Source organism: Schistocerca serialis, chromosome 5 (genome assembly GCF_023864345.2).
Source record: "Schistocerca serialis cubense isolate TAMUIC-IGC-003099 chromosome 5, iqSchSeri2.2, whole genome shotgun sequence".
Classification (NCBI taxonomy): Eukaryota; Metazoa; Arthropoda; class Insecta; order Orthoptera; family Acrididae; genus Schistocerca; species Schistocerca serialis.
This window is the reverse complement of record NC_064642.1, coordinates 704,715,887-704,728,791: the sequence shown is the minus strand read 5'-3', so window position 1 is coordinate 704,728,791 and position 12,905 is coordinate 704,715,887. Positions and strand designations below refer to the sequence as shown.

Sequence of the window (12,905 nt, the reverse complement as noted above, 5' to 3'; positions counted from 1 at the left end):
TCATTCACTGTTTCCATTTTGTAACACAGGCCTTGCATTTCTTATATTTTGGAGTTATAGTGTTGAAGTTGTGGAGGTATGGCCTGGGATTGTAGAAAGCTCACAGTTCAGCAAAAGCAGACAATATGTTACGTCAATGATACTCTTAACATAAAACTTTTTGACATTGCAAAGAAATACGATGAAGCACTGTCCATGTGTGAGGCATAATCAAAAACAAGGAAGTGTTCTTAAATGCCAATGATAACAATTCCTGGGGATACAAAAGGAAAAATTTTCACATGTCTGCATTCAAAGATGTGAAAACATCCTTTAAATGTAATTTCACGCAATGAGAAGTGATAGCATTCCTATAGTCAGAAACATACTGAAATGAAAGCTCGTGAAATCGCCCTGAAGATCGGTACTGAAAATCTCAGTGCACTGAAGAGCTAGTTAGATCATTTTAAAAAATATCATGATCTGTCACTTCAAAGTGTAAGAGGAGAAACTGAGGCTGCGGTCAGAGAGCATAAGCTATTGGAAGAAAATTACGCTGCCACCACTGATACAGCAATATATACAACTCCCTTTGCCAGAGCAGTACCAGACTAAATTCAATGACTGTATTACTCTGACATGGAGTGGTGCAGTTGGACTACTGGAACACAGAGGAATGTTGGGGCACAACAATCCACTTACCAACCCTGAAAACACATGGCTGACGACATGTTCAAACTGTCAACCACCCTTGGCGTCACACCAACATGTGCCAAGACTCCTGTAACTAGCAGCATCCTCTGTGCCTGCATTCATCGTTAGACGGGCAGGCTCGATGATACACCAGCAGTGAAGAGTTTGGTGACAGAAACCCGGTGACAGGTGGCCTCGGGACAAACTCCTTAGAGTCCGATGCTTGTGACAGGCTAGTGTCAGAGTTTCCACCAGCTGTACTAAGGACAGCTATGCCTGCTTTCAAGCATGTTGCATTTGCATGACCTGGTTGCTACTGCAGCTTGTTGTCAGCACCTCGCACTGTACAAGAGCTTCACCCACGACCACCTCCACGTCTTCAACATGATCCTGTGTCCATTACTCTCAAGTCGAATTCACAACTCCTGGTAGAAAAGCAATTATGCCATCCCGACAGACCAAAGCAAATGCTCATCCACCTATCAACAACAGACTGGGGAAGCAATAAGTTACAATGCGAAACATGACCGAACACATTTGAATTTTGCAAGCTATGTCTAATACAAATCTTCTACAAAACTTTTAAAGTTCACAAAGAATAATCACTTCCAATTAACAAAAAATGGCTTTCTAAAATTCAAAAATTAATGAACAGAGAATATACATCTGAAAATAAACTCTAGCCTTAGCTGCCATTGATAAGAGAGACAATTTTCATCACAGTATGCGTAAAACATTATGTGAGTTATTTACACACACACACACACACACACACACACACACACACACACACACACACACAAAATTGTTCTGTAAATGGTTTCAACAGAGGTTTTATAATTTTGTGAATGACACAGTTACAGTTAAAATTAAGTCCGAAAACCAGCCTCACATAGCTCGAGATGGCAATTTAATTTGATAAGTCACCTGGACTTATTATTATTATTATTATTATTATTATTATTATTATTATTATTATTAACGGTTAACTTCATTTTCTCACTGAAATTTCTCTACTGATGTTCTGTCCAGGTTCTTTTGGTTCCAGTTCTTGGTCTGTCTACAATTTGATTACTCTCTACAATTGTGGAGGCGATATCCTGTAGAACACCATCTATGATGTCAGTTCCCTAATTATCTCTTTCAGTTTTAAGCACCTCTCTGAACTTGATTTAGCTAATGAGTTAGACAACCAGCCTGTCATCAGTCATTGTGAAAAATAACCATTAATTTCACTTTTCTCTTCCTGAAAGTGCAGACTTCCTGAGGTTTACTTTTCACACAAATTCCACTTACACAGATAGGGGCAAAAAATGTTCTCAGATTTTTGTTTTTTTGTTTTTTGATGTAATGAAATGGTGGTTTGCTACCAATTAGTTAGGTTTTCTATGTCTGTGATGCTTATAGTTTTATTAGTGTATTTTAGTGTTTTTGTTTTGCATTCAGAGATAATCACTCTGTTCCAAGAGATTCTATAGGCTTTTTGTAATTTAGAGATTCAATCTCTGTTTCACAATTTAATCTTCCGAAGGTTTATGAATCCCTCTAGCTACACTATGTGATCAAAAGTATCCAGACACCTGGCTGACAATGGCTTACAAGTTCGTGGCACCCTTCACCGGTAATGCTGGAATTCAACATTGTTTAGGCCCACCCTTAGCCTTGATGACAGCTTCCACTCTCGCAGGCATATGATCTACCAGGTGCTGGAAGATTTCTTGGGGAATGGCAGTCCATCCTTCATGGAGGGCTGCACTGAGCAGACATATCGATATCTGTCGGTGAGGCCTGGCACGAAGTCAGTGTTCCAAAACATTCTGAAGGTGTTCTATAGGATTCAGGTCAGGACTCTGTGCAGGCCAGTCCATTATAGGGCTGTTATTGTCATGTAACCACTCCGCCACAGGCCGTGCATTATGAACAGGAGCTCGATGACGTTGAAAGATGCAATCACCATCCCTGTATTGCTCTTCAACAGTTGGAAGCAAGAAGGTGCTTAAAACATCAATGTAGGCCTGTGCTGTGATAGTGCCATGCAAAACAACGAGGGTTGCCAGCCCCCTCCATGAAAAACACGACCAAATCCATAACACCACTGCCTCAGAATTTTACTGTTGGCACATCACACGCTGGCAGACGTTCACTGGGCATTTGCCATACCACAGCCTGCCATTGGATCGCCACATTGTGTACCGTGATTCGTAGCTCCACACAATGTTTTTTAACTGTTCAATCATCCAATGTTTATGCTCCTTACACTAAGCGAGGTGTCATTTGGCAATTACCGGCGTGATGTGTGGCTTATGAGCAGCCGCTCTACCACGAAATCCAAGTTTTCTCAATTCCTGCCTAACAGTCATAGTACTTGCAGTGGATCCTGATGCAGTTTGGAATTCTTGTGTGATGGTTAGGATAGATGTCTACCTATTATACATTACGACCCTCTTCAACTGTCAGCGGTCTCTGTAAGTCAACAGACGAGGTCAGCGTGTACGTTTTTGTGCTGTAATTGTCCCTTCACGATTCCACTTCACTATCACATCGAAAACAGTGGACCCAGGGATGTTTAGGAGTGTGGAAATCTCGCGTACAGACATATGACACACTTGACACCCAATCACCTGATCACGTTTGAAGTCTGCGAGTTCCCCAGAGTGCCCCACTCTGCTCTCTCATAATGTCTAATGACTAGTGAGGTTGCTGATATGGAGTACCTGGCACCACAATGCACCTAACATGAAAACATATGTTTTTGAGGGTGTCCGGATACTTTTGATCACATAGTGTACGTGCTTTTAAGTATCTGAGGTATTTTGACAAGCTGAGTTGTTGTAGGTTGGCTACACAGGCTCTAAGTAGTTCGTACCAAGTGCTAACATTTTATGTAGGATATCTGCAGTCAAGTTTTGGCAGCAGTTTCTTGGAGTTTTTATAGGGAGTGAATCAGATCTTTTTTATGGTTGGAGAGAACCGCTAGATCTTCGAAGGCCAAATATTATACACGAATTATTTTGACAGTGACTGGCAATAGTTACTACTTTAACTTCTTTCTCGCTGAGCATGATCACTTTTTATACAAAATTGAATTGGCAGCAGCACATACTTGGCTATTCAATTCTGCCAGAATTACTGCAGATAGAATTTGTTATAAACTATTATAATAAATGAACAACTGTCTTCAAATATGAAACCAAATTATTTTCCATTTATATGGAAATTTATGGAAGACAACTGGCTTACTTAATAGCTCTTTTAGGAAACTTGGAAATTTTTGTACAGGAATCCATTTTCAAATCTTGAGTTTTGGCCAGGGTCTAAATATTTCCTCTTGGCTGTTTGAAACCCTAGTGAAGTAGCAGTGGTGACAAACCACACACCTATTTGAAGTTGATCTGTTTCCTCCTCCCCCCCCCCCCCCCCCCCCCTTCATTTTTACACTTTTAAAGCGCCTAAAGGTCATGTATGCATCACAAATTACTTGCCTCAGCACTAAAACTTTATTTTTCACAAGATTTGATGCATTAATCTACTTTACGATTGATTGTATGTTTAACAAGTTTTTTGTATTTTTGTTTCCGCAATAATAAATTTGTCATCGCTTCTAAGGCACAAAAACTCCTAAACCAGAAGTATTCACTGCAGAACACATTATTTTTCCCCTTTTTCCTATTGCATATAATTATTATTCTGACAGACAATTAAAAAATGAAATGTGACACTTCTCACATTAACATATCCGTACACTTCTGGCCAAACCCTCCTTGTTGTTTTGGAAATACCATGAAGGTTTCACACTGTCACACCAGACAGAATAATATTTTAGTTCTATGAGAAGGACAAAATAGGGTATTTGACTGTTTTCTGGAAATTGTCTTAAATGGTCAATTATGTCATTTTATGCTCCTAACATGCTTTTTTTCCCTCTTTAATTTCGGTATTCTTTTATAAAATTGAAATGAAATTCAAATAATTTGAAAACCCGCTAAAACACTCCATTCGAGTCATGTGACGCCTGTGACATCACTGGCTAGCGTGCTGTTCCTGCTGTCATAAAGCTTAATCACAGTGATGTCTTGTTTTGGAATTAATGTTTCAGAAATTGGATTACAAATGGTATCCAGTACCATAATGTACAACTATATCTATAAAAACTTCTGAAAAGTTGTTATTGAGTGTTCCAGAGAACGAGAAGATTGCCCGAAAATTGCCATAATGTCAATACGCAAGCTCGTGAAATTAATAAAAAATGTGTTGCATTGTGAAGTGGACATTAATTTACCTCCAAGACATGTTTTCCCAGTTACAAGGAGGGATAATGTCACTAAACAAAATTAAACATTTAGTGAAAATTGTTGTTTTAGCCGAATCTACCTAAATTGTCTGGTAGCTTACCTGTTACAGTGGTAGATCATTGAATTTCATATGATGATGATTACAGATTGCTGATTTGAATCCAGTCTGAATGAATATTCTAACTTACTTGTAAAACGACTTTACACTTCTCTCAAATGGAAACCAAATCACGATTACGAAACTTCATCACACCAATCAGAAACAGAATATTAATCCTTGGTGTTTACATGCGTTTACATTTGCAATCACTTTTCACACACACATCGCTTTCAAAAAGATATTTTCTGGTTAATGTGACCACACAGTTTTTACCTTATTAGAAACAAAGTTTCATCATTTTACATAAAGATGAAGTAAATCTGCTTTGTACATTGATGTTAGTTCACACTCACAAACATAACAGCCCTTACATTTACGTTATCCGCATGCTGTAGATGCTTTATGTCTCTCTCTAAATAAAACCTAATGTTCTACACCTTGTTGTACTATGGGATTATGGTGATATTGTCACCACTAGCAATGCTCTCCAATAAAGAGAATTGTTTGTTCATAAAGTAGAATAATGTATTTATCCTCTGTTGTCCATTACTCAGACCAAGATTAATTTGATGCTGTATATAAAATATCCCAATATCGAAAGAACTACTAGACTCAGTTATTGCTACTGCCATTCTCGTATTTTGCATACAACTGTCAAAAAAATATGACCCTACCAGGACTCGAACACATGACCTCATAACTTCTTGTCAGCTGCACTATCCATTGCACCACCGAGCACCTACTGACCACAGTCTCTCTGGTAAGTGTCTTCTACATAGCAAATCAGCACTAAAGTTTGTCCAGAATAATTTCACTTTGTTTTTCTTTGTAGTTCATGGCTGATAGTCAACAATCTAGTTATAATGTACGGTCCCACTTTACAAATGTTCTACAATTCCTTATTTTTGAGCGAGTTTAACAATGTTGCAGGGAGAAGAATGTCCATTGTTGCACACATTGCCACTCTAAATGGGTGGTGCATTAATGCTTCAGCTTTTGCTAGTTTTGCACTATCAGCATTCACGAAATTCCTTTCAATTGTTACTTAGGTTGCAAGTGCATTTTCTATCACCAAATAGCTAAACTGTTTGCAGAAAAAGTACGTAAAGGCCTCGGAACTTCGGCTTATACTCCTGTAACACATGTATAGCTCTGTCTTTCTTCCTAGTCTGTGATGTCATGAGAGCATCACCCAGTGACAGAGTATTCTCGATTGCACAACCAAATCTTGATATTTAATGATTTTTAAGCTTTAATTATATAAAAATAATAATATTTTGTGAGAATATTGACCATAAATGCTATTTAAATTTTATAAGCAATCATAGTAACAACAACCTGAACCACATTTTTAAGATAGGAAAATAGTTTATTAGAAGTAACCGGATTGGCTGACCTGTATTCACCTTTAGGTGTTGATTTTCTAAATACAATACTGCCAACAGACTCCTTTAAATGTTTCCAGTACTGTTGGTTCCTTCTTCATGAAGAAAGGGGTAGGTTCGGGAAGAGGGGAAGGTCACTCAGGCCCCAGATAGAGAGCAAACCACCTACAATAAGGATATGAAAGATGGAGATGATGACAGAGGTGTCTGAGAAATACAACTCTTTACTTCAAGCTGCACTGAACACCACAGTTAATGTTATCCATGATCACAGTTTTCCCCCTGCATTGCTTCAAACTGATCCCTACAAGGGAACAATTACTTATATTGGAGCTGTGGCATGAGACTGAATATTTGTGATTGACAGGGGCATAAAACCTAAAATGCAATAGCAAAATAATAGCTTATACACCCTTAAGCAGAAGTAACTCCTTCAAATTTTCCTCTATATTTAAAAAGCCAGCAATTAAAAAATGTTTGCACATCAGAATACCTGTTAGCCATGTTCTAATTTATTCCAATTCAGTGATAGCTAAATGTATACTTCTCTTCTGCTGTTCATAAGTTAATATTAACTTTTTATTTTCATATGGAATAAATAAGGAAGGACATGTTTCTTATATTAAATAGTTCAGTGAAAAAACCATATCAATATTATCAGTAAAAAGAAAGATTAGAACACTTACACCAGCAATAGCTTGAGCCAGCAATGTTTTTCCACATCCTGGGGGCCCATGAAGAAGAAATCCTCGAGGTGGTGTCACTCCAATCCGTTTGTATATTTCAGGATGTTGAATATGGACCAGCAACTTGCACACCTCCTGCAAAATATTTGGAAAATTAAAACTGTAACAGAATCAAGATAATTTCATTTTAATTAGTCACATCTGAAATGTTTTAGGAACTTTGACAAATTCCATATACAAGGGTTTGACACAAAGTGACAGCTGAATATGTACTTGAAAAAGTGACCCGCACATGAGCAGAATACATGCTACAAGGCTGGCTGGCCAGTAGCCTAGCTGTGCCTTCTTGCGAGTGCAATGGTGGAGTGAGCAATAGGGCTCTTGCCCCCATGGGGCACAGTTGGAACAGCCTGACTTAAATGAATGCTCTTTTCACTTCTCTAAGAAAATAGAGAAGCCATTTCGCCATACAGCCGATATGGTCCGACAAAATGGAAACACATTTTACTTACTACATCAATCACACACTGACAACCACCCTCTAAAAAGGACTTTTTCATCACTTCGGAAGAAGGAAAAGAATCTTTAAAACAAAGTGACAGGAAATGACTGAGCAGGTGAGGATATTCACTTCCTTAAAAGACATTAACTTAAAGCAAAGAAAAGACAATCTTTACATAATCAGTGAATAAAAATATATGAACTGAAGTACTTGTTTTCCTTAGAGTCCAACAAAATCATTGCCAATAACCCAATCTCATTTTGCAAGATTGTGGTTTGTACAAACTGACAGTGGCGGCATCAATCCTTGTTAATATCATAGAGAAATTTCAATGAGGGAGAAGCATCAAGTTGTAATATAAGAGAACTACCATGCATATAAAGCTCCTACACACACTCCCCAGAAACCGCACACTGATGATTACTGACAACTGACTAGCTAGTGTTTGTTTTCTACTGCGATGCAGCTCACAGAATGGCCACATGAATGAGTGTAGTATCTTAACCGCCTAACATAATTTATTTCAAAATTATGTTCCAAACAACAATATTTTTTTTATTAATGCAAACATCCTATAATGAATGACATTACAGCCAGACATATAAATATAGTTTTTATAGCACAAAAGAATGAGTTACAAAAATTTGAAGGTCATCAATAATGAACTCCTGAGTAAACTGGTGCACTTGACTGACAAAAATCTCCTGCAACTGGAAGTCATTTTTTACATCCTGTATGGCTATTTCACATCAATTTCCTGTGAACGTAAATCTTCGAAGAGCTAGCTGAAGCACAGTGGGTGTAATTATCTTGTACCACTGGCAAGCACTTGTCATTCAACTGACAAAATATTGTCACTTTTAGTCTCTAATGAAGTAACATCACATTCTTCTTCACTTTCTAAGCTTCTGAATTCAACATCAAACTCAGGATCACCATAGCCATCCTTTTTTGAAAGCATTGCTGCAACATCAATGCAGGAGAGGCTCAAAGCACATGTTTTTCTGTTGGGTACCAAAAGCTGCACACAATAAAGATGATATCTAGTGACAACCATCTCAAAACACAATAGCCAAGCTACAAATGTAGGGCCCAGATGCTCTCTAGTGGCCGAACACAAAACTATCATTGGTGAAATGGATGCAAGCGATTTTTATTTTTTCGAAGGTCTGTGTAAATCCATATGCATAAATCTCAGAATTTAAAATGTGCACTGATTGTGAAGGAGAGCAAGGTAAAAGATAGACTGTGGAGAGTAACGGAGTGGACAATTTTATGCTTCTGATGTCACAGTGGCAACTAGTTCTCTCCAAAACTGATAAGCGGAAGGGAAATGCTTGGACTGAATGACAATGTCAGAAATATCAGCAAAATACTCCACTTTAAAATATACCCGGAACCCTTATAGTTGCGAAATCAACTGACCACCTGCAAACCGCTGAGTACTGACCCAATCCTCTCACCCACAGGATCATCTGATCTGTACCAGATAAAAACTGTATAGTTTAGAAACTGGGAGCACCCTACACAATTCAGATCAACAGCAAAATATTCGCGAAATGAATGTACCACTTTATGCTTATTGGATGTCATCAGGCAATAATACATGTCCTTAACCTCACACCTGGAGAGCTATTTACAACACCCAGAGGTAACTAATCGCTATGAGCAGTATCCTGTAAACTAATTGTGAAATTAATGTTGTGGGCCAATCAATGGGATTATAATGTCTTTTTATTAATATTCTCTTCCTCCATTCCAAGTATTGGTCCATTTGGAAGTATGTTTCTGGCTTCTTGCCTGAAAGTTTGAACAAATTCACTGTTATAAAATTTGTGGTTATATTCCGATTAAAGTTAAGTTTGCAACTGACATGTCCAGTCCAATGGTAGGGGCAAGCCATTAGCCAATCCTAGTTTTTTCTTGTGTGTTTTGCACATATGCGTGGGCAACATTACCTCCTGCCAATTACAGAATTATTTAATTTGAGCTGTAGAGATGCTAACTGTGAACTTGTGACAATTTTCATTGCAACTGAATGAAATAAATCTGGCCTGGCCACTTACGATTTGTTGACATATTTCAATTACAATTGATATGCTCCTGAAAATATGGCCTAATGATTGGTTATATTGACCACAATATTAGCAGCTAATAGTTACTTCCTCTCAGCCATTTCTTTCCATTAGTCTAAGTTATCAAAGGCAGAAACATTGAAACTATATACATGTAATTGATAAAAATTTAACATAATTAATTCAAACACCTACCTCCAGAACCTTACCGATACCTCCTAAACTCGAAAAGTTGTATTGGGAATCATGAACGGTGAATTCTCGTTTTCTCCTCTGTGGTGTCCCCGCTTTTAATTCCTCTTCATTCTTACGTTTCCTTGTATTATCTATACTGTGTGAATTTTGTGGATTGGTAGAAAGTGACTGATTCTTTTGAATACGGACGTTTTTTGATTCAGCTGATGTTTGATTTTTCTTCAAAGGTTGTGCACTTCGTGAAACTGAAATTTCTGTTGACTTAAAAATGTTTGACACAGTTTGCTGTAAGTAAAATGGAGACCTTCATATATAATAATAAGATTTAAACAAAAATGAAACAGACAATAACTGCACATAACAAAACTTACCAGCTGAGAATCAGACAGAAGGGGTTTTGGAACTGCTGATAAAGTTATACCAGTAATTGGAGCATGCTGTTTAATTTTAGCTTGAACTTTTTCTTTCTTTACCACTTTATTTTCATCTTCATCACTGCTGATATTAATAAGTTCTTTGTCTTCACTCTTTGACGACATACTCTTTCTGTGAAAAATAAATATTTTCTATCAATATTACAACTTGTGCAAACAAAAATTATTACTAAAAATAATAATGAAAGGCATAATAGGAAAATGAGCTCTTTCTCATTATCTAATAGCTATACTTTAAGAATGCGTAAGCTGTTCTGAATTGTACTATTGCTACAGCTATGTATCTAGTCACTAGCATGCAGCTCTCCATCAATGTTTACAGCATATATTTTAGCCCAAAGGCTATACTGGATGTAGTTATCTGTTACACCACATCAGGAGTTCAACTTGCCCTGAGACCAAGCAGAATGACATATCCCCATTCCTGTAAGCAGTTTTGTGGCCCAAACAATTTGAACAGTTTTGTTAGCTGTGTACTTTTGATACCTTTACGACAAAAAGCACAGATGAGTTCACTATTATGCTACGGTTTTTCATTTTTTACTTTTGTGTGACATTTAGTACTAAATACAACAGGCATTTACACTATGAAGCTAATCTAAAATCCTACAATTTTTTTTAGAATGCTGAAAAATGTAAGTTACTGTTTGTTTGAATGTGTCATGCACAGTATGGGGAACCAGGAATTTAAATTACATGATTGTGATTAGTCAGCTACCTATTCCATGAAACTAAGCTCATCAGACATAACACTGGTCCCCCTCTCTGGAGAGCTGCCATCAGTGTAGGACATGTACCAGGCAGTCGGTTGTATGAAAACAGCATAGTAAGGTGGGTGACATGACAGACTGGTAAAAAGTAACTATCGTGCTTGGGGACGTACCCGTCACCCCATGTGAATGAAGTTGCTCAATTTGTCACTGCAACAACACAAGATTGTACAATATGTTTACATGGGACAGTGTATCACTCGCAGCCAAGCATAGAAATAGTGATCATAAAAAGATCCTAACAGACTGTCAATAGCAAAGTCACACCTCGTCAATGTTAACTGGTTTCAAACCAGACAGTAATCGAAGTTATCACTAAATTCAGATCCATCTCAACTAGTTTTTGACCAAAAGTGTGAACGGAACTGTATGCACTGGATATTCTCGCAAAAGACTATTACTCACATGAGCATATAAAGCTCCACCCTGTCAATGGGCAAAACAACAAAGAAACTACACAGTAGCTAACTGGAAGCATGTATTGCAGTCCGACAAGTTGTATTTTGCCTTTTTAAAATGAGGGAAGGTATGTGACAGAAGGCTGGCCCCTGCCAATCTACTTTGTACACCCTTATATTTCATGTATTAACATGTATATAAAATTTTTGCCAACTTTCTTTTCAGAATTGCCACGTTGAAGTTCTTACATTAACTATATAGTACACACATTATCCAAACTGTAGAAACAAATTCCACAACAAAACTTTATAATTCAGATCATTCAGTTTGTTGTCCTGGTTGCAATGAGCTAAACAGTTCTGTCAGAAATGACAGCAATCAAAAGTTATTGCAATTATAAAATTTTGTACACTGACATGTAGGAAAAATCTCATGAGCTAATAGGTAAATTCAGAAGGAAACACGTCTTCCGGATTAAAGCGGTATTTTTCCTCTCTTCAGTAAAGCGTTTACATTAACCCAAACATAATTAGTTTAAAAGATATTAATTAAAAATTACACCTGGTCGAAACTTTCTGTGCCAATTATACCTAAACTACTGTAAATTTCCGTGATCTGTTGATATACTTCTAACTGCCTGATTTTTCTGAATCTATTGACATCCACATTAATGGGCAAGCATCCTTAATTAAAAATTACTAACTTTTCAATAACTAAAATTTAACACACGAAATTCAGCCTGTGGTCATAAACTCAGGATTCTCATGTTGTACACACAAATTAGTACTGCACACTTTAATAGATACTGCTTATAATGACAAAATCAATGACTCATAAAAGATGAACTTTCTGACCAATAGAATTTGTAAACTGTTTTAAAAATATCCCAGAGCGAGTCTTTATAAGGCCCAAACTTGTGTAATTTTCAGGAATTCTGTTTATTTTGCTCGTAGTCTTCAGCTAGTCTAGCCCAGCCTCAGGAACCTTTCAAGTTGCCTCTCTGTTCGTGCAAACTGGCTGAGAGAATTTGCTTTACGATAATACGCATTAAATACTAACAAAGAGATAGAGGGGCTGGCCAGTACTTACCTCAGCTCAGTACAGCCGATAGATGCACAAAACAGAACAGAAAATTTACGTTCCTAGCTTTTGGAACTTTGTTCCTTCATCAAAGAGGAGGGAGGGGAAAGAAAGGGAAGAATGGAAAGTGGCAGGGCCACATGTGAAACAACACGTCATTTATCAGCTGACATGCCTGCACTGCACAGCCTTTTACATCGGTATGATAACAACTAAACTGGCTGAGCGCATGAGCGGACACAGACAAACTGTCCGCCTAGGAGATGTCCAATACCCAGTAGCAGAGCGTGCCCTCTAGCATAATTCTAGGAACCT

General features: G+C 37.6%; 1 protein-coding gene across 2 annotated transcripts in view; it reads right to left on the bottom strand.

Annotated features, from left to right (window-relative positions):
* LOC126481066 (nuclear valosin-containing protein-like) overlaps positions 1-12,905 on the bottom strand; it is a 159,923-nt gene that overhangs the window by 56,338 nt on the left and 90,680 nt on the right. The window contains exons 5-7 of one of the 2 annotated variants that reach the window (XM_050104551.1): positions 10,279-10,453; positions 9,908-10,168; positions 7,136-7,270 (exon numbers count right to left, since the gene is read on the bottom strand). In XM_050104551.1, coding sequence (XP_049960508.1) covers positions 7,136-7,270; positions 9,908-10,168; positions 10,279-10,453 — 571 coding nt within the window. Of the gene's footprint in view, positions 1-7,135; positions 7,271-9,907; positions 10,193-10,278; positions 10,454-12,905 lie in introns of both variants that reach the window. The other variant, XM_050104550.1, reaches the window with a different exon arrangement.